This window comes from Lacerta agilis, chromosome 2 (assembly GCF_009819535.1).
Source record: "Lacerta agilis isolate rLacAgi1 chromosome 2, rLacAgi1.pri, whole genome shotgun sequence".
Classification (NCBI taxonomy): Eukaryota; Metazoa; Chordata; class Lepidosauria; order Squamata; family Lacertidae; genus Lacerta; species Lacerta agilis.
This window is the reverse complement of record NC_046313.1, coordinates 44,206,502-44,231,872: the sequence shown is the minus strand read 5'-3', so window position 1 is coordinate 44,231,872 and position 25,371 is coordinate 44,206,502. Positions and strand designations below refer to the sequence as shown.

Here is a 25,371-nt window from a genome sequence, read left to right as displayed (position 1 = left end):
TGGGCTGAAGAGAGTTACAGAGTGAAACTTGAGGAACACTGCTATAGAAGGTCTTAACCAAAGCAAATTTCAGCTCAGTTGGCTTGCTAAAATAATGATGATGATGATGATGATGATGATGATGATGATGAATAATTGCTTTATTGCCACCAGGGGAGCAATTGGTGAAGAGCAGGTTAGAAATATTATTTGTTTGTTTATATGCCACTTATAAACCACTTAGAAGCCATTTTGGCATATAACTACAAAAATTAATAAATAATTTTAAAAACACAAGAACAATTCTACTGGACACTAAAACATCATTAAAATATACAACAAAAGAAGCGATTAAAAAGCATGAGAATCAGAACAGTTAAAAAAATAAAAGAACATGAAATGAAATGAGAAGTTCAATTCAGGGTTCAAAACAGGTGTGTCTTCAGGATTCAGCAGAATTCAAACACTGATGTGCCCTCTTATATTTCAGCAATGATCACTTTCCACAATGCTAGTGCCGCCAGTGAAAAAGCCAGCTTCTGTGTTACTGCAAGTCTATAACCATCAGGGCATGGCAAAACACAGCCCTTACTGGGCAGTGGCCCAAAGTTTTTTAAGCGCTTAGTATGAAAGCAGCAGAACTTTAAAACTGGCTCAGTGGTTAATAGGCAGTCAACACAGATCCTTCAGCACCAACATGATATGTGCCCAATAAGGAGCACCACTCAACAGCTGTGCTGCAGCATTCTGTACCAGCTTTAGCTTCTGGACCAACTGTACAAATAGATAAATAAATAATCCAAATTAGCAGATGAACAGGTAGGGTCTACTTTGTATTCCCAATAAGAGAAGTTAGAATGCCCAATGAAGGTTATAATCAACTGATCTAATCTTAACACTATAAAGTTTTCAGAGGAAAAGGCAAGCCTTCCATAATTTGCTTTGCAACACATGGGAAAACATATTGCAATCTGATTGTGCAAGTTGTACTTCAGCAACAACCAGAAGATTTCTGTGAAAATCAATATCATCTTTCTTTAGTTGAAAGAGAAGATACAACAAATTCTGTAGACATCTGTGTGAAGGGTTTCAGTGCTCACAAAATGAATTATATCAAGTACATATTTTGAGAGGACAATCAGGTTTACATTACATGATTATTTACTTATTAAAATGACTGATTATGGAAATCTGTTTTGATAAGTATTGCCCTGATTTATTGATGTAGGCTAATCTATCATGAAATTATTTAAGATGATGCTCATCTTATTTTAAGGTTGGTTTAGGTGTCTCAACACAGATGAAAACACTGATTAATTAAATTAAAATTTCCACCATGTAACTAGCAACATTTGTTTTGTTGTTATACTAAAGGAAGGAATATGATTCTGTCAGCATGCAATATTAAATATGAAGGTGATAAGTAATATTGCTACAACATGACATTGCTTATGAAAGTAAGCACCACGTCCTTCCAGTGGAGACTACTCTGAACAGTAAATTTTGTCTAAAGAATAATTAGAATGGTAGAGTTGGAAGGGACCACAAGGATAATCTCATCCAACCCCGTGCAATGCAGGAATATTTTGCCCAAAGTAGGGCTATAACCCACAACCCTGAGATTAAGGGTCTCATGCGCTACTTGACTGAGCTATACCAGTAAAGGAATAATTCTGATTTTGTGGTGAAGAAGAATGTTTTGGAAGCAATGCTAACTGCACAGCACTGCTAAACCTAAACATAGAGGGGCCTAGTGTTAACAAATAGGTTGTATCCAATAGTGGTTTTGTGCTAGTGGAACCGCTTCTACTAGTGCAAGACAGAGAATTGTATTTTGCCAATGCAGCCAAAAGTGGTTGGTGAACTCTCTGGAACAGTATGAGGCATGGCATGAAAGACTGCAATTGATAGTGGGTATTGGTGAAAATGGGCTGCACTTGGTAGGATTTTTATTTTTTATTTTGCCCAAGAGGCCTTTCATTTTTCATCATTTGTCTGCTGCTTTACTGGATGATGTTTCTGCTTCATTGTTGTATACACTGTAACGCACAGCATTTTTAGTTATTCAATGTAAGCTACCTTGGGGAAATTAATAGTGGAAAGGACTTTAAATAGCAATTATATAGGGATCTGGTTCTTAGGGTATTTTACATTGAGTTAGGACACCATACATGGGAAGCTAACAGCTGCTTTTCCCTCTCCTATCCTTATGTCTTTGATTATTATATTATTCATTATAGAATAAACAACAAAAACCTGAAATTACAGCAGTAATGGAAGAAAATGTGAAAATGGTGAAAAATGTAACAAACTGTAACAGTGCTGAATTTAATGGGTATTATAATATAGGGAGTTGTTGCAACTAAATTTTGTGCCTACTTTTTAAAAGCTGTGTGCGAAATGTGGGAAACTGGCTTCTATGGCACACCTACAGTTACAAACATTTGAAGTAATTAGGCAGTATATCTGAAATGATTAAAAATAATTGAGTGCAAACATCATAGCAAAAGAGCAGCTGAAGAATAAATTCATGCACCTCAAAAGGAAAATCTTTTAAAAATTAATATAAAGTGCAAAAAACCAACAAAATAAAAATCCACATGAGATACTGTACTCTATTTGGGTAGAAAGAATCTTTGCCCTTCCAACAGCTCAGAAGAGCAATGATTAACTCCAGTTGTGGAATGAGAAATGCTAAACAAAGCAAAACAAAAACCCAAACCCAAACCCAAACCCAAAAACAGACTGCCTAATGATCTCAGACTATTAAGCTACACACCAGGCAACAAAATAATTACCTGCAACTCATCTCTTTAGCTAATATGAAAAGTGATATTAATTGTAAGATTATGGGACTTCAGTACAAGGGTAAAAATGATATACTTAAACAGTGGACACTCGGGTTGCGAATGTGATCCATGCAGGAGGCGCGTTCACAACCCACGCCGCTGTGTCTGTGCACGCACATGATGCAATTCAGTGCTTCTGTGCATGTGCGAGCGCAGAAACCTGAAAGTAACCCGTTCCGTTACTTCCGGGATTGGCGCGGTGCGCAACCTGAAATTGCACAACATGAAGCAGCCGTAACCCGAGGTATGACTGTATCCTGTTTTACAATAGGGGGGAAATAGGTCTCATTTCTTCTCTTTCATCCTCCCATAACAGTGAACTTCATGCAGCAACTGGCCGGCATGATCTGAGACAACAATAAATTGCAGGTTAAATTAATATGCACTCCAGGACAAATTTAATGTGAAGCGTATTTACCAAACACGCAGTAGCCATAGGTTATGACAAGAAATCAGCGTGTAGATATTTGCATGTTGGAGATAACTGCAATGCTAGTATCCTCCCCATAATTTAACACCATCTCAACATTGATACTGCACAAAAGTTTTGGATATGTGAAAATGTCTAAAGAAGATCTAGACTATCTTCATAACATGAGACAGCAACTGCTCTTTTGTAAACATGGTACTGCACCATGTGGACCCTCCAAGTGTCCCTATTTCCCAAGGACAGTCCCAGATTTACAGAAGCCGTCTCAGTTTCTGATTTGATCTTGGAATGTCCCGCTTTTCCTTAGGACGTCCCTATTTTCATCAGAGAAATACTGGAGGGTATGGAGTTATCTGACCCCCTAGTTATCTGAAGGCAGCCCTGTATAGGGACGTTTCTAATGCTTTATTATGTTATTATATATGTTGGAAGATGGCCAGAGTAGCTGGAGCATCCCAGTCAGATGGCCAGGGTATAAATAGTAAAATAATAATAATAATTTTATTATTTATACCATGTCCATCTGACTGGGTTTCCCCAGCCACTCTGGGTGGTTTCTAGCACATATAATAAAAAAAGAAATAAAACAATAAAACAATAAATAAAGAATAGAACGACACTATTTTCATTGGAGAAATGTTGGAGGGTATGGCCAGGTCTTGCACTATTTCTCAGCGACCTAGAGCCACAGCACATATGTCCAAGCAGCAGCAACTAGCATAGGTTCTGTAGGATTGATAGCAGATCCATTGTTTGCCTCAGCATTTCTTGAAAAGTATGGGTTCAATAAAAATCTTTTCCTACAATGTCCTAGGAAGTGAGTGAAGAAGGAAATAAGCTGAAGAGGTGCCTTTATTCTCCCTGTTGTTGTGTCCTGGATCATAGGGAGACCAGAAGCAGAGACCGAGCCCAGCAGGCAAAGAGCTATAGAAGAGAAAAGCATTTCAATAATAATGACCCAGACCTCCTAGAGTTGCTTTCAGCTAGGGAGCAAAGCACAAGGGCCCCTGCCCATTCTGGAATTCACCCTATGATGCAACTACAGAAATTTTCTTTCTTTCCTCTGTGTTGCTTGTGGTTTTAGAAATCTGAACTTCACAGTCTGGGGGTCAGCAAGGTGAGCTTTCCAATGACTGGATTCTCCTGACAGAGTATTATTTTCAATCTCACAATCCCCATTAACAGGAAAGTACTTCAGGAACTTTCATATGGTTAGTAGGGACCAAAGAGATAAGGTAAGTTCTATATTCCAAAGTATGGTATCTCTGAAAAATGTGCTTGCCCAATCTTTTCTTGAAAACTTTCAAGAAACACGAGTCTTCATTAAACCTAGGTGGCACCCAGTGCTTTTGCTCCATGAATAGAAGCTTTTAGATTTAATGCCACCACAGACAAATTGTTCACTAATGTTAAGAAGTTCTTTCTCAATTTTTAACATGAATATAACCTCCTATCGTTTAATTTAGGTATTGGCAAACTCAGCCCTCCAGATGTTTTGGGACTACAACTCCCATCATCCCTGACCACTGGTCCTGTTAGCTAGGGATGATAGGAGTTGTAGTCCCAATACATCTGGAGGGCCGAGTTGGCCTATGTGTGGTTTTATTTATTTATTTTTAAAAAAATTATTAAAGGAATTTTCATTTTCGACTGGACGAAAAAACAATTAAACTGCACCCAAGTCCCTTCAACATGTCAAATGAAATCATGGTAAAAAACAGGGAATCAAGTGGGATATCCTTGATATTCTTACAACAGAAATGCAATTTTGGCAGACAACTTTATATTACTACTCCTACTACTATTTAGAGCTCTCACCCAGTCTTCACTATAAGATCTGGGGTGGGGAGTGGTATAGCTATGTAAAATAAAATAATAATTTTAAGTTATTCCATTTGTATACTGCCCATTATCAGAAGATCCTAGGGTGGTGTACAACATTAAAAACACATTACAGAACATCAATGATAAAACATAAAAAGTTAAAAGTAATAAAAATAAGTTAAAACAGTTTACAAACAAAAGAATAGGGTGGGTCCTAAAATCATATATATCAAGTGTCAAAGGCCAGGATAAAGGAGATGTGTCTTCAGCATATGATAGAAGCTATACAGTGGAAGTCCCAGACTCACCTCTGTGCATAGGGATTTACACATCTTAGGGGCTACCACAGAGAAGGCCGTTGCTGAGGCTGCCACCCCAAAATTTATGGTGGTGGTGGAACTACCAAGAGGGTCCCATTTGCCAATTTTAACCCCCAAAGTGTCCATAGGGGAAGAGGTGGCATTTCAGATAATTGGGACTGAAGCCTCTTAGGGCTTCAAACACTAGTGTGCACGCTTTGAATAAAATGAATTGGCAACCAGTGCCATTTTAAAACAGGGGTTATGTGAATTCAAAACTGAACCTAGCCACCAAAATCTCCAGGGACCATGTTGGATCCTGTAGTACCCCCAAGCTTTGGCTCTTGCCATCCAAAGGAAATGCAACCCCATCTAGAATGGGCAATATAAACATCTAAAGTATGGATGGCATTTTCACTCATAAATATCTATGTTCATGGATCACCTTTTTTATTTCACTGCACACTATAAAAAGAATGGTCTCTTCATGTTAACTAACTGAGCAAAATAACCTCACAAGGAACTTTATCAGCCTAGCTCATTCTTGACAGACTGCCAACTGAATAACACCCATTATTGTATCTCCCAGGCCTCAATAGGAAGTACACTGCAAACCCTTTTGCCTCATCTTGTCAAACCAAATTATTTTATAACAGAACAACATAGTTACATATATATATATGCATCCCGTTTTGCAGTGTGAGGTGAAACAGGAAGTACTACTCCACCCTGCTGCATACCTTACCTAGGCTGTGTGGCAACGACGCTTCTCTGCCAGCAGCAGAGGTGGCAGGGCAAGTGGGGTTCCAGCAGGGGCTCTGCCGCCTGAGGCAAATGCTTTATGCTGCCTCATGGGTGGGCCATCCTTGATGGTGCTCTCCAGAGGATTTTAGATTACAACTCATATTAGCCCCAGTCAGAACAGCCATGGTGGCTAAGAGTGATAGAAACTGGAGTATAAAATCTATGGTGGGCACCAGGGATGGTGAAAGCCATTCTAAGTTGATTTCAGTATATTGCACTGGCAAGCAGACAAGAATATTCTGTATCACAATATTTTGAGTATTGAAGTCTAGAACATAACACACAATGACAGCTTGCCACCACAACCTAAGGCTACTGGCCATGTTGTATTACAGTGGTACCTCGGGTTACATACGCTTCAGGTTACATACTCCGCTAACCCAGAAATAACGCTTCAGGTTAAGAACTTTGCTTCAGGATAAGAACAGAAATCGTGCTCTGGCAGCGCAGCGGCAGTGGGAGGTCCCATTAGCTAAAGTGGTGCTTCAGGTTAAGAACAGTTTCAGGTTAAGAACAGAACTCCGGAACGAATTAAGTACGTAACCCGAGGTACCACTGTACTGTTAAGCTTTATATAAACTCCATTGCACCCCATATTAAGTAGAATATGCATTGCTTGCCACCAACCTATGTTTATATCATGCTCTGGAGGTGAAGCATGTTACTATTCCTACTGTTATACTGTTTTCACAAGTAATAGAATCTAAAACATGAAAAATAGAGTAAGAGGCTCAAAATAAAATGCTGCAGCATATCCTGGTTGCGTGTGTGCAAATGCAAAAGTTAGGTACAAGACAGGAATCCATGTTTCAACATACGTTTTTGTGTACAAAATATATTTTGTATTACTATTTACATTCAAAACCAAACTGCATGTGTTTTATTAGAGCTTTTGATATAAGTTTTTAATTTTACATTGAAGGAGGACTGAAAGGGCAATTTAGGCAATTTAACCTTCGTTGGAATCTGAGAGGTACAGGGAATTATGGCTGGGAACCCAATTTATCCAAACCAGTCTCAGATCCATCTCTGACTTGCAGCAGTGATAATGGACTACAGTGTATTGGGTTACACTGCTGTAAGCTATTATTTCTCAACACATTTTCCCAACCTATAATAGGAACATAATAGTGAGCTACACTGCAGGGATGCTATATGCTACTTAACACAACCTGCAATGTGGGCATAAAAGGACATCAAATAAATTTGCCTTTCCGTGATTCTATTGCAAAGGAAGAGACTCCCTTGGAAAGTGGTAGACTCTCCTTCATTGAAGGTTTAGAAGCAGAGTTTGGATAGCTATCTGTCATGGATGCTTTTGTTAAGATTACATGGCGGTCGGGACCTCTTCCAATTCTATATATCAACACACACACACACAAACACTCCTTCAAACATGCTTTCATGACAACTTACATAAAAATAAGAGTGAAAAAACCACAACTCAGTAGGACTGAGACTGCCATTTATTTCCCCTCCATGGGTAAATATATTTCTCTTGGCACTACCTCCCTCTATACCTTTTTAAAATATTTGTTTGGTATTACCTCATTATTTAAACTAAATGGCTTTTCTAAAATATTGTACTAAGATTAATTTAAACACTGTCTCAGACTTAGGCCTAGTAGACTGAATCCTAACATCTCAATGTGTTTCAATAGGGGATTAAAAAAAACAACCTGGTACGTTTTATTTTTATTTTTTTAAAAAAGAATAGTAATAGCTTTCCTCCACGCCCAAGATGCTTTTATAATGTCTATTCATAAGTAAATTCAATTCAGTGAAGGCCCTTTCTAATATTAATTGAAAGCTTTCTGTTTGCACATTCAGCTCATTTTATTGCTTTCTTGCTTAGTGCAGCTGGAGGATTACAGATGCCCCTTAATTGGTCAACCTTTGTGCTGTTTATGTGTGTGTACTAATGTACTGCTTGCTTTCCATTGTAACAAAATGGTGCTATGTCATTATGATGGCAAAAAATAATTATAAAAGGAAATAAAACATAACTTTAATGGGGATTCATGAGATGAAGGTATAGATACCATAATCCCTTCTTGTAAGCCGTGTTTGTTTTGGGCCTTTTCATAACTTTTTGAGGTTTTAGAAATCTTTTTTTCAGTTTTTTCAACTGTTCAGCTTATTGCCATTGATATTAGTTATCTAAATATCATTTTGTTTTTTTTACTCATGTTTTAATATTGTAATTAAATAATTTGCCTGACCTTTTTCATAATTTTGTTATTGCTAAAAACTGCGAGAAACAATTTAAATTTTATTTTCATGTTTCATAAAAATGGCTTTGCACAAATGGTTTGTAATATAGCTTTATAATATTTATATTCATAAAATACTCATAATCATTATGCCCTGAGGAGAACTCAGTTTAGAATATATTCGAATTAATATTTTCTTCTCCTGCATCAAGATTTCCCCTTTTCCTTCCCCCCACCCCCTACAACTGGCTCCTTCTTGGTTTTCCTTTTCTGTTAGAAGGAGCCACAACATATAACATGCTTCAGTGCCAGGTTCATGGCTTATCAATATGACATGGTGTATGCACCATAAGGCAAGATTAATGTTGTAGAAGTCATGCGCTCTGGTGCAAAGTGATATCATTTAAACTTGCGTTGGAGTGCTAAAAAAAAAAAGCCAATGTAGTACAATGGATAAATTATTTACCATTTCGCATTAGCAGACACATGACATATTGGTGCTATATACCTGTAAGTAATCTAAGCACTAAGGGTATATTTATAAATAATCTTAGCTACAGAGCGTACCTTTCCCATTCTTTGTGATTTTGGAAGAAAGATCCCTGTTGTCTTCAATTGGACCCATGCAGTTAAAGCTCTCTGTGACTTTGAAAATATATCCTACTGTGTCAATGAACGTTTCACTAGCACTTATGTGAAACATTTGATTTTTCTATACCCTATTTGAAAGAAATCTTTTGACTTTCAATATGGTTTACTGTATCTTTCTCACTTGTATAGAAATGTTGGCCTCTAGCAATAGTAAACCACATATTACTCATACTTCTTAATCCCTCAAAAATCAAGATTTTAATTCGCTTTAATGCCCTTTCTTTTAATTAGAATGTTGCTAAATCTCTAGGCAGTCTTACTAACCACTTTAACCTCCTTTTAATTTGTCGTCTAGAAAATTATAACTCTTCATTAACTTTGGGAGACAGAGCATTAAAATTGTGATATATCATTCCCCATTTTATTAACAATCTACTTAATGAATTCAGTGCTTGAAGCAGATCGTGGTGATAATATATGCATTTACAATGTTTTTTTTAACAAGAATTTGGCAAGAAAGCTAATATGAGAGCACACATTTAATTGCATGCATAAGAGTACACGTGCACAGACTCAGACAGAGAATCAAATGCAGTTTGGAGAAATTTGATTTAAGAAATTGTGGAAATCAGAGAACAAAACACAAATGTGTGCTTTGATTAACTTTGCCAGAGATTCACTATCGCTATTTCAGAAACATCAGAATTTCATTTATAACACTGAATCATGGCTGACAAATAACAAACACTATTCTTATGTGGTCAAACATTTGATGATTATAGTGATCCTAACCTCATTCTCAGTTTGGCAGTGTATCATTTGGAACATATGTCAGGATATGGGTTAGATTCAGCCAGTGAACCTGGAAATAGTGTCAAGTAACAATCAATAATTTTTAAAGCATCAACTTTATTAGAAAACAAACTAAGATACATTGATAAAGTACTACTTAACTGAATGGTAGATTTAGGAGAGGTTGTTGGGCTCCACCTTGAGGATGAGGCAGGAGAAAAAAAAAAACGCTTCAGAGACATGATTGGCTCCTGATCAGTTTTATCAGGAAAATAACAGAAAACTCACCTCTTGGTAAAGGGGACAATGACTTGTGAACGATTGTGAACAAATCTAAAGAATCTAAACATTCCAACACAAACTTATAAACCATTGCAGCCTCCACTAGGGTGTGGTTCCGATAGCCCAGCGACCCTTCCTAAATATCCTGTTCAGGTAAGTACCAACAGAACTATTTCAGGAGCACAGCATATCCAACTAGGGTGATTCCAAGCTGCACTGGAGATTACTAAGGCAGAAGGACCTGCTGCAGGACCATATGGCCAAAAGCGACCTCCACTAAGGCATCTTATGATGCCTTGTGAATGTAGTCAGGGATACCCAAGTAGCTGCCTGACAGATATCAATCAAAGAAAGCTGCCCAAGTGGCTGCTGCCCTAGCAGAATAAGCTGTAATAGAAGGTCATGGGGGTAGCTTCAAACTCAATATGCCACCACAATACAAGCTTATTAGATGTGAGGTGTGCACTCAAGGTATACATAACCAGGACTAAAGAATGTAGATTTACTAGCTCCTTGTTTCCTTTCATCCCACTTCCTTAGGCAAAAAGGTCAGCTCCTCCACCTCATCTAGGTGGCTTAAAGCTTTTATTGAGATGGCATATGGAGTGCCAGGCCTTTTCCAATGGGTGAGAAGGGTTGGAACAAAATGTAGGGAGAACATGGAATCTTGACAGAACTTTGGGTAGAAAGGAGGAGTAAGTTCTCAAAACTGCCCATTCCTTATGGAACATACATAAATGCTGTGTTATGGGATAGGGTCTCCAACTCTGACACTCTTAAGACTGGAAGTAATAACTATTTGTCCAAGGGTTCAAACGTAGGCTTCTGTAGGGCTGAGACAACAGCATGCAGGTCCCAGGAAGGAAAACTGTGGGCCACTAGTAGACACACTAGGGCTGTCCCATGAAGGAAGAGCTTCAGCAGAGGGTGTGCCAATAAGTGGGGGGCATTATCGAGTTGCCACTTGCCACCTCAGTGTGTTGGGTCGAGGATGTCAGGAACTGCTGCCTTGTCCACTGACATAGCTGTGCACAAGGACCACTTCAGAAAGGCCTTACAGGTGGCCTGGTATATAAGCTTCATGGAAGGATGATGGGAATGCAGGGTGGTTGTAATTATTGGTTGACAGAGGCCCAGTCGCTTCAGGTGCCTCCATTCAAAGTACACAGTCAGGCACAGCCAACAGAGAGCTGAGTGAATGAGTGGGCCCTGGGACAGCATGTCCTGGTGAAGCAGAATGGGCCAAGGGGGTGATGTTGCCAGAGCTAGAATCTTTGACATCCATGGTCTGTGCAGCCAGAAGGGGGTGATCAGCATAGCTGGGGCTTCTGTTCCTGTATGTTGCACAGCACTTGTTGGAGAATGGATGTGGATGGAAATGCAAAATGTAGACCACGAGGCCAAGAGAATGTGAGGGCACCCCAACCTTCTGTTTGAGGCTCCTGGAACCTGTAAAAATACCCGGGAAGTTGGTGATTACCCTGACTAGCGAAGAGGTCCTCTTTGCAGAGTCCTATGTGAAACTGAAGCAGCCAAAACAATGGGGAGTGCAGAGTCCATTCTTCTGGATCCAGCCTGGAGCAACTTAGCCAATCTGACTGTACATTGGACACTCTTGAGATGTGCTCTGTTGGCAGGCTGATAAGATGTTCTGTCCACTGCCTGTAAGTCCCAACTCCTGGTGCCACTGTTTGTGATATAAGCACACATTGGTAGAATCAGTGAGCAGAATAATATGCTTGATCCTCAAGTGTGGAGTGAAATGCGAAAAGGATTAGGTGGGCTGCCCTGAGCTCCACTCAACTGATCAGATTGGAGGACCCCAGAGGTGATCACTGCCCCTGAACTGCTTGTCCATTGTAGTGAGTCATCCATCCCTGTAGGCTGGTATTTGTGGTTATTACTGTGTAATAACTCTATCACAGGATAGAGTCCCTTTCTGCAGGTTGAAGTCCATCATGAAGCACTCTGGGAGGAGGAATAGGTGCCCTGCAGGCATGTCTATCTCCCTGATAAGTCAGCAATTGTGGGGTGGTGGTAGTGAGGTAACTCTTCGTCCAACAACAAAGCCAAGTGTCTGTAAGGCTGATAGAGTTGATTCCAACCACTGTTGTGCCAGAATGACAGACCACACTCTTGGGAACAGGTTGTCTAGGTATGTATAAATATGATGGCTGTGGAGGCAGAGATGTGCCACCAAGATCACCATAATTTTTGTGAATACTCTGGATGCTTCTGATACAAGGCTGGATGGAAGCATGTTGTATTGGAAATGATGCTTTCCCAGTGCAAATCTGAAATATTTCCTGTAGGAAGGGTGAAGGGTGAAGGGTGAATGAGAATGTGAAGGTACATGTCCTGAAGATCTGTAGATTTTATATAACCGCTTTGTAGCAGGGTTTCTCCAGTTGACAATAGGAACTCCATGCAGAACGTCTTGTAGATTACTTAGCAGTTCAGGAACTTGAGGTCTAGGACCTCCACTTGCTGAGGCAATTTTGGAGAAACACAAAAGAAAATTGAACAGAATTCCTCAACTGCTGGGACTGGCTCGATGGTTGCTATGTCTAGAAGCTGGTGTACACACTGTCACACAATCATTGGAGATTGGTGATGGGACAAAATGGAGGCATGGCTGAGCCAAAAGTTCTGTTTTGTATCCATACATTAAAGAGTTCAGAATCTAGAGATCAATACTGATTTTCTGCCAATAACTGGAGAAGAACTGAAGACAAGTGAATTACTGAATAACCCACAGTAGGATCCTGCCAGGGGTAGACAAACCCTGCACAACTTTTTCAGGGATTGTCTATCCCTGGCAGGATCCTGCTGTGGGTTAGTCAATAATTCAACCCATATGATAAATGCCCTTGAGAAAATGGAGGCAACACAAGGCTATCTAAATGAAAAGCAGCAGCCTCTGCGCAAGGGAAAGTCTATTCATTTCTCCATGGTGTCCTTTAGTTCAGAGTCACCTTTTTGAGGAAGCAGATTTCTAGAAACTAAAATGGCGACTGGTTTGTGTTGGAGATTCATTCTCCGTGTGCAGTCATGGGTTTATTGTCTATCACATGACTGGGTGTGTGTTGAGATTCCACAGGAATGGGAAGTGACGCAAGACAGGGTGTTTGTATTACTGTGTTCCCTGAAGTGGGACTGTTGTCCTTTGTTCTTTCTCTTTGCTGCCTGATGCTAGAGAGAGAGGGAGCCATGATGGAGTGCTCCGTGTGTATTATTTGTAAATAAAGTAGATTAGCAAACATGCTGAGTTGCTGTGGTCTGTCATGCAAGCTGGGCAAACTCTGCAGATGCTAAGAGTGTGCTGATGTCTTCCCACATCAGTCGCAGTGATGTTCAGGCTGAGGAACGCTTATGAAGCTCCCGAATGATCGCCCAGGGGGGAGGGAACATGCCAGTCAGGCATGTGTCTCTGCCAGGGTCCTACCTGCGAGTAGGCCATTTCCTGACAGTTTGTCCACTGAAGAGGATTTTAAAGAGGACATATTTATTTGCAATCTGGCCTTTTTTTTTAACTGAAGGGAGGTTGGAATTAGTTTGGAAGACGACTGTGGCTCTGGAGCACTGCAGTTTCCTTAGAAGGAGCAGGGGGACTTTTGGGTAGGGGGAGTTTAAATCTAGAGCAGTCAGGGCTCTGCAAAGTCATGGCATATAATGCACATCTTGAAAAATATGGTGGGGCTGCTGTTCCTCAGAGATCTCACCATTGCTCCATTCTACCTTCTCCATCTCAGGGATGGAGCCCTCCCCATGAATTGCATAACCAGTGGGTCAAAGGCTTCCTTTGCTGTGTCACTCTTGATTAGTTGAGCCAGGAAGCACACCACCAGCACCATCAGCAAGGGGGGTGGTCTGGGAAGGGAGGTTTCTCTGCTGTGGTTACTTCTGCTTCCCAGATTGAGAAACGGAGATCTCAGAGGCAATAGACACAATTAAGGCCTCCTTCAGTTGACCAATTAACTGAGAAGTCAGCTGCAACTCCCCTGATGTATTGCGGTAGGTGGGGTGGAAGGCCACCACTCTTCTCTCTGTACCTGTATTGGAGAAACAGGCAGGAGCAAAAAGGTGATTGGTAACCAATCACATCCCAGAAGCGTCTTTTCCTCCTGCCTCATCATGAAGGCGGAGCCTAAGCCCAACCTGATAATCCAGCAACACTTCCTCAAAATAAATATACTTATGCTAAAATTTAAAATTTAAAAAGTACATTAGTTAACTCCTATTCTGCACAATTAAAATAACTTTTAAAACAAATGAAGTGATTCAAAAACAAAAAAAAGTTAAGCAAGATTTCTATAAATGTGAACCCATTGAATAGCTCTTCCCTGGCTTTTATCATAGAATACTGGGGCCAGATGGGGCAATACTCATATTCCATCACCACAAGCATGTGAAGACAAGCATGCTGACCCTCCTTGCTCAGTTGCTGCACTGCCCTCACTTCTGCACATCTACTTGGGACGGAATATGCAAATACTGCCTATACATGCAATGTCCAGCATGTGTCGGTGACAATCATGCAGTTGGTTTCCCATGCAGTTCTTCATGACTGGGGGGCAGCCAACGGACTTGCTAAACTGGCAACCAGCCAATTTAACCTTGCTAAAAGACGCAACAATTGAATTTTAAATTGTGAGCAGCTACTTATTCAGTTGCATTCTTGGCATCATGGAATATTTGAGGGAGATCATTTTACCAGCTAATTGATCAGCGTGTCAACTCTATACTGAAAATTGTTTCTATGTAGACTTCCGGCGAGGGCGCCATTGTCGGCTTCGAGACAGCTCCAGTTTTCCCGGGGGCCAGGAGTCCCGCAACTGCGCAGCGGGCTCCGGTAAGCCGCAGGAGGGGCGTCCCGCAGTCTGGGCACTCCGGCGGGCCCCATCGCGCCGTCCCATTCTCGGGCTTCCCTTGTAAAAGGGAGGCTCGAGTGAATGGGTAACGGCGAGGGGCTGTGGAGGCTGTCCCCAACCGGGAAAACCAAGCGGCGGCCGCCGCCGACATTTGAGCGCCCCGTTCTTCTTCATTTGGTCTAAAAACAAGAAGAAACCCGTAAGCTGTAAGTACGGAGTTTAATTGGAAGTAAAAATCAGTTTAATTGGCTTTAGGGGAGAAACGCTAAAGAGGAAGTCCGTTTCTCTCCCTTGCGACAACAGAACAGTAACATCGGCTCTGGCTGTTGCTACTTTTGGCTGATACAATGTTTTTGTTGACTCTGCATTTGATCTATTAAGAAACCCCTGTCAGAGGTGGACTGAGAATTTTGAGGTATTTCCTCTGAGAGACTGTGGATTATAAGGTGAATTTTTTTTGCACTCTGATCAGGGGGAAATGGCGGCTGTAATTTGAGATTTGAAGATGGAAAAGTACTGAACTTTGTTATTTCCTGCCTACTTCTGCCCTTTTTGGTTTTGTTTCTACGATGCCTCCAGACCTAGTTATGACTTTAGGACAAAGGAATATTCTTTTGAAACTAGAACTTTTGCAACAGAATGTCACTGAAAGATTCTCTGAGATTGGAACTGCTTTTAAGAACTTTGCTAAGGAACTCAAAGAAACAATTAGAGAGCGATGCTCAGGGATTTTATCTGAAGTAGAGACGATGCAACTCCAAAAAGAAGAAAAGTCCTGTCGACGTGAGAGGTCTGGGACTGGTTATTGTGACGTTATAACGGCTTTCTGGGGTGGGAGCCCAGAAACGCAGGAACAACAATTCTGGAAACTACAATTACAATCTGACTTGAAGACTGAAGTGGAGATGCTTGGTGGTGATGTATTACTTCCTTTGAAGAGTTCAGCAAAGATGCTTTGGGACAATGTTTTGGTTTTTGGATATCAAGGAAAAGATGACATTCTGGATTATGGTTGGGGGGAAGTCTGGTGGGTGACTGATGGGAGGAGAGAAAATGGCAAGAAGGGGGGTAGGGTGAAAGAATATATATGATTAATCAGGAAGGCTTATCATGGTACCCCGACGTCAGAGAGTAAAAATTGATCTGGAATAGAGAAGAAATACTTTGGCTTTTTATGATATTGTGTTGGTTTAATATTTTATAAGGTATGAATTAGAAGTAATAAGAGCAGCAGTTTTATGGAACTAAGAGAAAGAAAAGATATAAGAAGTTAAGATTTGCAATATGATGTGGTATTTTTTATTTAGAAGTTAAATGACATAAGATGTTGAGACGAAGAATAAGAATGATGGTGAATGAATAGTTAAAATAATTAGAAAAGTTACTAAAGTAAATTAGAACTGAACGCAGGAGAGAGAACGGGGGAAGTCCCCCCAATAGATTTGGAATAAGATTATAAGTAATAGTTGGTGTGTTCCTGTGTGTAAGGTATGTATTTGTTTTCTTTTATTTTGTTGATGTTGTTTGTTGTATTTGTTTTTTCTTTGAATGATTGTTATTATTTGTTGTTTCTTTGTTGTATTTGTTCTTTTCGATATGGAAAACCAATAAATTTTTGTTAAAAAAATAAAAAAATAAAATTGTTTCTATGTAAAATGTATGCTTTCTCTGAGGATTCAATAGCTTTTAATAAGAGGTGAAGTCCTCCTTTACATGTCACATTTGTGCCTTCTCCAGGGATGAACTAAATGCAAGTGGTGTTTTCTTCCAGGCAACTCTTATGGAAGAATTACATTTTGCTGATTTGTTTCAGTATGTATGTATGTATTGTATGTAGATTATCACTCTCTGTTCAAAAATGTATTAGTTACTTACTTTAAATTAATAGCTATTCAACTACAAAATGAAAGTGTAAAATATTAATCAGAAATCAAATTTAAAATAAAAAGTGGGCATTCTCTCCTGTATCTTAGTATAAGCAACTCCCTGTCTGTGTGGGAGCTGTGTTCTGGGTCATTATGCATGTCAGCAGAGCACACATAAGCACACCCCACCCATTCCACTCTCTTCAGGATTTGAAAATGGTATGTGCATTCGTGGCTGCACACACATCGTACCCATGCAAGAGGCCCCCCTCCAATATGACTGTGCCCACAGCTGGCCGTTGAAGATCATCCAGCCGCATAGCAAGGCAGGATTGCCCATCAAATGCTCTAATTTGAACTGCCTAATCATGGACACTTGAGAGGGTGGAGCTTCACTGGCAGACCGGAACGTGCATGCTTCCACTATGGTCTGCTGGCTACACTTAAAAGCTGACTGCACATGGCACTATCAGCAGTCAGCAGAGAGCAAACCCTCCCTCCTTTTCATGCTGCACTGTATTGTGATGTGTTTTAATCATGTTTTGCCGTATTGGGAGCTGGGAAGGGATTTGCCTTCAAACAGATTGGGCCCATTGGGGTTTCTTTTGCCTTCCCCATAGGAAAATGTCACAACTTTTGGCAGGTAAGGCATTGGGTGGAATCCTAGTCATCAATGTCTTGGGGGTAATTTGGGCATCATTCTGAGTGAAGAACAGGTACTCAGGGTACCCCATTAGAGGGGTCTAGGCGGAATTCTCTGTCCAGAAGCCAGTGTGTGGCAGATGGGCCATAGAGCTTCCAGAGGCAGCCTGGGAATGGTCACCCTGGTCGACTGGCATTTTGGGGAGGCCACAATCCTTGGCACAGCACTGTAAAATGTTTCAGCTCTGTGGCAGGAAGCTGAAATGGATATACACTCAATGCCTGAGCCAAGTCCACCTACATCTGAATCAATAAAGTTGTGGCCATTTTTATCTCAGATTGTTATCTTGTCATGTTTGTTCCTTTACACCTTAGCTATAGCATCTGCACTGGGAGGGGTAGCACTGAGACTGGGACCACAACATGCATTTGGATAAAGCTGAATCATTGTGTTGTTGTTGTTGTTGTTGTTGTTGTTGTTGTTGTTGTTGTTATCATTATTATTTGGCCATTCCAGTCTTCTGACATCCTTTCAGACTACTGATCATCAAGATTTGCAGAAAAGACTCTCCTCTTCCCGGAGGGGAGGGATTGTGAGTAGGAATCTATTCCCACGCTCACAGGTGCGCATGGCCAGGTCCCCTGCATCACTGGAGATCTGGGCCTGTGTTATGCACCCCAGACAGCCAATCCGACTGGCTAGGGGGCGTGGTTTAGCCGTTTTAAAACAGCTGCAGGCCCACGAGCTCTCCACAGTTTGGATAACTGAAGCACCCTGCTCTTGCAGAACCCTTGTTATGGCAACAAAACTCTTATCTACTGATACTTGATTATATTATTGCTCTGGTTGCAGTTAAATACTGTTATCATCTTAATTATGTGGGCTCATCTTTAGGGACCTGAGCCTTAAGGGCAAAAGATTAGGTGAGATCCATTTATTCCCCTTTTCCAGTCCTGGGATTCCACACTAGAAAACATGTATGGTTTTTTGTTTGTTTGTTTGTTTTGTTTTAGAAAGCGTAAGAGGAAAAATTATCTTGAATTTTGAATTAAGAATCTCTGGAAGAAAGCCAAAGAGCTGTGGGAATGTAGGAAAGTTTGGGAATTACAGAAAGAACCAATAGCAACCCCTCCCCCTTATGCTAATTAGTGATAGCAGGAACAAGAAACAATAAATTTAGACACCAACCTGACAATTTGGAGGGCTAGAAAATCCCTTATGAAAAGAGAAGGGAATTTTAAACTAAAACTATATTTTGAAAATGCTAGATGAAGTGATGGTGTGATCGAGCAACACAAATAAAATTTGTTGCCTCCCAGGGCAACACTTCTAAAATTTTAAGTAATAACATCACATTGGACTATATCAATAATAATAATGTCCCAGCTGACAGTGCGTGCATGCACACACAAACATCTTCTACATAATATTTTTTGGGTCTCATTAACAAGCCCCTTTCAGCTTTGCATTTATTAAACAGAAATTGTAACCTGTTCAATAAAAATGATAGAAAAGGTGTTAATTAACAACAACTGAATGTTTCACAAAACGATCTGCAAAATGATGCAGGTAGGTAGCTGTGTTGGTCTGACGCAGTCAAAATATATAATTTTTTTTTTTTTTAATGTCCAGTAGCACCTTAGAGACCAACTAATGCTTGCAAAAATGGTTATTTTCTGCATCCATCCCTATGAGATGCCACCATTTAACACCAGTTTCATGGGCTTTCCACATACTACAACCCAAATTTTTAAAAGCACCTTTGGGTTTTGAGCAGAGGTCTCTGTATGAACTATTACCCGAGGATACATGGAAACTGTCGGAAGCCGTAATCCAAGTATTCTCCCCAAAAAGTACAAGGAAGAAATAAAACTACTAATATTCATGCATGTTGTTTGGTAACAGCATTATACCATAAGGAAAGCTGCAATAATTCATAACAGCATCTTGTAATAAAACAGTTTTATGCATCCCTCTCAAACTGTTTAGTGCTCAGATCTCATCAGATGGCTGAGTAAGCATTACTCTTTGGGACAGTAAATCTCAGTTTCCAATATGGTCTGCATTCAGAGATATGTATTTTAGCATTCATTCTAAAACACTTACAGCTAAGTATTTGTAAAGAATGGGAAGCTATATATTAAATGTCTGAATGCCATTTGCTTTGTCAACTTCATTATCTAAGTTTGTTCTAGAGATGAGTCAAATGGGTCTTCAGGCAGTTCTGCATCAATATTATGTATATTCAACCACTTAGGGCAAAACAATTACAGCTGCTTATTTTTTGTTTATTTGAACCTTGCACAAAATGGGTGTCTGTGGGATTTTTTTTAAAAAAGACAGAATTCATAGCAATCTTGGCAAGCCATGCTAATGTGCAATTTCAGGAAGATATGGAAGAAAGAGTGACACTGGGACAGCAGGAAACACATTTTAACAGGCTCCTTTGAGTCACATAACATTTTTCCTAGGCAGGCATAGGGAAATCTATGTATGTACTTGCATGTCACATGTCACAAACATGTGAGTATCTATTTTTCTGCAGCAAAGCAGATTCTAAATAACTACAATCGTTGCAATATATACAAACACACATACTTTTATGTAAGGGCTGGTATCTTGGGTTAGAGGAAAACAAGTCAGAAAAAGTTTGTCAGCATCTCTAATTACACACACACACACACACACACACACTATTCTTTTAAGGATTATTCACATGAAAATGTAATTCCTGTGTACTACACAAGTACAACATATGGCAGTAGTCAATGTCTACTAGTGTAGGGTTGCCATATCTTGAAGAGCAAAAACGAGGACAGCCTGAGCCAGGGAAAGAGGCGGGCAGGCGGGCCTGCTACGCCCATGTACATCTTTCCCTGGCTTGGACTGGCAGCGGCCACAGCATGCAGAACACCCACACACTTCTTTCCCTGGCTCAGGCTGGCAGTGGCAGCAGCGTGCAGAGCAGCCTGCTCCACCAGAGACCCCAACTCCACCCCAAGCCCCAGACATTTCCTTTAAAATGTAAAAATCTGCCCGGGTGGGCATGTTGCCCCCCAAAAGAGGACAAGTCTCAGTTTTCCCAGACGTATGGCAACCCTGTACTAGTGGCTTGAGCCCATAGATCAGGAGTTGCAAACTTCAGGCTTGAGGGCCGTACACAGGCCCACTCCTCAGTGTGTAGCAGTGTGGTGCAGTGGTTAAGAGTGGTAGTCTTGTAATCTGCTCCTCCACATGCAGCTGCTGGGTGACCTTGGGCTAGTCACACTTCTTTGAAGTCTCTCAGCCTTCACTCACCTCACAGAGTGTTTGTTGTGGGGGAGGAAGGGAAAGGAGAATGTTAGCCACTTTGAGACTCCTTAGCGTAGTGATAAAACAGGATATCATATCCAAACTCCTCTTCTTCTTTTCCTCAGGCCACAGACTCTCATTTTAAAAACAGTTTTATTTCATGGTGCTCTGATGAGTGCTAGGCAGCTAATTCCTCGCGATTCTTCTGACATAGCCACTATTTAAATTTCCACAATATCCCAGTGATGCTATCAGTGGGATGATGCCACTTCTGTTTCCCACAGTGCCTCCTTTTGAGTGTTGCTCAAAATAATCTATTTCTAAGTTTTGGTTCGGTTTGATTGTTGTGTCTACAAGGTTATTTAATTTCCATACAAAGATGCTGCAACAGAACTGACAAGATGTGTGGAAGACCTTGGTATTTAAGTTCGGTGATGGACTGGATATATGTTTAAGACCTGAAGCTTAATCTATGCAAGTCAGACATGTCTTTCATTAGTCCTTCATTATCTTGAATAGGATTGTGCATGCTTTTTGTTGCTACACACCCTTTAAGAATCAGGTTTACTGCTTGGGACTGCTCCTAGACCTGACTCTGGTGGGGGGTACATGCAAAGAAGGAAAGTTTACTTTATAGTTGTGTCAGAAGGTTAAACTATCTCAAGGGAACACCTTTTAAAAATAGTAAGTATGTCATGACAAACTGAAGTGCATATCAAGACCACTGCCATTTTTCTTACTAATGCCACTGAACTAAATTAGAAAAACAATTGGGGAATTTTATTTTTATTTAAAAAGAAAATGGGAAAAAAATAGAGGGAAGATCCACATAGCAATACTATACAGCTACTGTGCTATGCTTCACTGAATTAGACCTCCTTGTAAGAGAAGGTACAATAATATGTGCACTGTACACTTATCAACACATATGACAAATTAGAAAGACTTTATCAAATCATAAATAATTCTTTGTTGGCTGCACATATTAAAAATTTAAAGCATATGCTAGTTGTCCTCATAATTCCTGGAGGAGATGGATTACTAGATTGGCTTTGGTTACAACGTGAAAAAAGAGAGAGAAGGCATTCAGTGCAATACAGAATGCTCAGTAATAACTTATGTGACAGTTAAGAGATGGGGCTTTTGATCATGTAACATTCTAACTGTAGTTTGCAATAATTGTGTGTCAGTCTTCACACCTTTTCCAAGTTGTTCCAGAACTTCAAGAGAGAAAATTATGATGACAACACAGATAATTAGTCATATCCTATGTCTACCTAGAGACATGCAGAATATTATACAGACTCCCTGCTTTTACAAAACACTGCAGTGGCTCTCTGCTTTAAATTAATGCAATTAAGATATATCTCAAGTAAAGCATCCAGATATAAATCCTCCCAATACTATTATAAATTATGGCCCTTTAAAAAAGGGTCTCTATCTTGTTTGTTTGGACCAGACCATGTTGGGTCCGCAGAAAAAAGCACAATTTTTAATTTATTGTGGAATAAAATTCTCTGCAGCTCTGCAGTGGTTACCTAATACATATTATTACATCAACAAGGTATTAACTTGCTCAATGGCATTGACACAAGGCAGTGAAGTCCATCTAAGGTTACCTTGCTCAATAGCACCCACAGGAGCAGGGCTGGATCTACTATGAAACTATTGAAAAAGATCTAATTTTCATTACTTCTATAGATACCTGTCCATTGCAACTAATTCTATTCCTGTGACTTCTGAGCCACAACAAGGCACTAGTTGCTAACATGATCTTAATCCAAGATAGAAGATTTTGCTGTTATGAATTGTGGAAGAAAGATAGTCAACAAAACCTTACTTTTACTTCCCTTGCGATATTATTATAGTCTACGGGCAGCTTCACTGCAAGCTGTTGGCCTGTGTGGATAAAGGGGGACTGCATGAACAACCAATATTGGGTGGACCAGCAAATCAGACAAATGCCTCCATTTAATAGAATGAGCCTCATGTCTAGAGAGTGGCCTGATAAATCCATTCAGTGTTTCCAGTAAATAAATCTTGTGACCTCATTTAAACTCCCAAGTTATTTTGTAGACATCTAATTCTGCATCCTGAGGCAAATCAGTGTACTGGCACAAATCAGCAGTTGCCAGCTTGACATATGTGATTCTACAGTACTCCAGTGTACTTAGAATTCAGAATACTTTGCTAGCAATAAAATGCACCTTTTAAAAGAAAAAAAGTTCACAAAATGTACTGATTTAACTTTCCTGAAAAACTGTGTTTCATTTCCATCAAATTATACATAGTACAGACCTATATTTATGTACCACTAGTAACCACCTGTATACTTGATCTACCAACAAACAAGAGAAACAATAGAGTAACAATTTTTTTTCTAGCAGTGCATACATTTACCATTAAGATACACCCATACAAGGCTAATTTACTACACATATTGTTTACTTCAAAGTGGGAATAACAGTCAAGGAAATGTAAATTAGTAGTTACAGAAATAGTAAGTAGGCCAAAATATGGAAAGAAAAATAATACCATGGGAAAATAATTGTATTTGGGAAACTAATGTACACAACAACTAGCAAACCATTTTATACCAAAAGAAAGCTGAAGCAGTTTCATGAAAGAAGAAGAAAGTTGGGAAGAGGTATTAAAATCACTGATATAGAAACAAAGAACCCTATTGCTGTTTTGAAGCTATGCAAACACAGGATAATTTATACACTTCAGGAGCAACAGTTCTTCAGCTGAAGCATAGTTGCAACTTAAACATCACAAGGACCATTGACAAGAAGTGTCTACGCTGTTGTGCCTGAATGTGAGGAATCCAGATTCAGATGCTGATTCAGCAGTAAAGCTCACTGGGGTCCTTTGCTAAGTCTTTATTCTGAAGTTTAAGCTACCTCACATTATGAGGCTAAACCCTAGCTCACTGTAAGAATGGCAGGGAATATATCTACTGCACAGAGATATTGTGATTTAATGTTCATAGTGCCAAATAAATTTTAAGAATTTTGAAAGAAACACAAATACCTCACAGGGAATTCTATTGCTAAGAGCTATTAGCTCCAATCCAAACCAAGCACATGCATACAGTAATTTAAAACATGTTTAGAGGGCATCAGGTGCTTTTAGCTTTATATAGTAGGATAAAATTAAAAGCTATGTTGAACAAATATTCTTACATGAGACGGAGCCTATATGCTTGTGGATCAATTTTGCTGAGAAGACAATCTTTTGAGAAAGTATTGTCTAGGATTCATTCTGGGCTAGGAAAAGCAACAGAAATAACTTCACTGGGATCAATCTTACAAAGGGATTATAGGACTTAATATCATTCTATATGACAACTGGACATTTGAAAAGTGTGCTGGTATTCCTCACCCGCCATTTATGCCTGCCTTAGGACACAACTATCTCTTAATAGCCAGACTATCTGGAACTTTTCATATCACAGTCCGGGCTATGTTTTTCTGTATTTGAATTATTCACACATTGAAAAGGGTAAGACATAGAAGCATAATAAATTGTCACTTAAAGTAACATAGAAACGTAAGCAAAGTAAAAACAACATGTAAAGATACTTATCTCAATAGTTTTGTTAAAATGGAAAAAGTTATCAAAGGAAGTTTACACATTCATGTGAAGAATTATGTCCAATCTAAAATTTAACATGGACTTTTGATTCTGTGTGAGGCACTAACAAACTACTAACAACTTGAAAATAATTAGATGGGTCTTCTCCTCCATTTTTAAATTAAATAAAATGTAAGGCAGCTGGTAGTGACAAAATGATGTCAGAGAAAAGTGTACATTCTCCATATTTCAATTCACTTCAGTAAGAAATATGGGATAAATTACAAAGTACCTCATAGGTAATTATTACCAATGTAATCACAATGTTTACTCGTCTATCAGTAATGCTAGTCCCACAAAAATAAGTAGTGAAAATGTCTATATTGTACCTGTAATGAACCTTAGTGACATAACACAAGGGTATAATATGTGGGCTTCTCCAAAAATATGACAACATGACAGCTGGTTAATACTAATAATTATTAATACCTCTATGTTAAAAGGGGAATCTAGAAAGGCTTTCTGAATATGACAAAGCTAACATATTTACCTCTTGACTTCACAATGAAAACTGAATTTTGTACTTGCATGTCAAATCACAACTGAACACATCTTCCAATACAAATGCAGAGTAACTGGCGGGGACAAACTTAAATATATTGCTGTAATTGTATCACTGGGTAAAAAAAAAGTGTCTTAGAACATACCTTGTCTTGGAAACTCATCAGACTCTCTGTGAACTAGGTCAGTAACTCGATTTCCATAGTGCATTCTGGTTTCAGATCCTAAGCCTTCAGGTGTCTCACTTGAACTATAGGACTTCTGAGTAGGCCACTCTACAGTCCTCACTGTCAGTGACGAACTTGTGTAGCGACATTCCTTTCACACCTGCCTCTTGTCAAGAGCGGTGCCTTTCGCTCTTTTATATCCATAATTCTGGGAGAAAATGAAACTTTTCCCCACTGATGTAAAACTTTAGGCAGAGCTGGTCACTTTCACCTACAAAAAATAAAATAATGCTTAAGTATAAAGTGATGACTTAAATATACATTTGTTTATGTG

At 39.6% G+C, this 25,371-nt stretch overlaps 1 protein-coding gene across 1 annotated transcript; it reads right to left on the bottom strand.

Annotated features, from left to right (window-relative positions):
- Positions 1 to 620: 620 nt before the first annotated feature.
- Positions 621 to 25,241, bottom strand: LOC117041262 (teneurin-2-like). Its single transcript, XM_033139835.1, is given in 3 exon segments — positions 621 to 753; positions 25,017 to 25,193; positions 25,196 to 25,241. Coding segments are annotated over 3 exon segments (336 nt in total). The 3' UTR covers positions 621 to 640.
- Between the last annotated feature and the right edge of the window lie 130 nt (positions 25,242 to 25,371).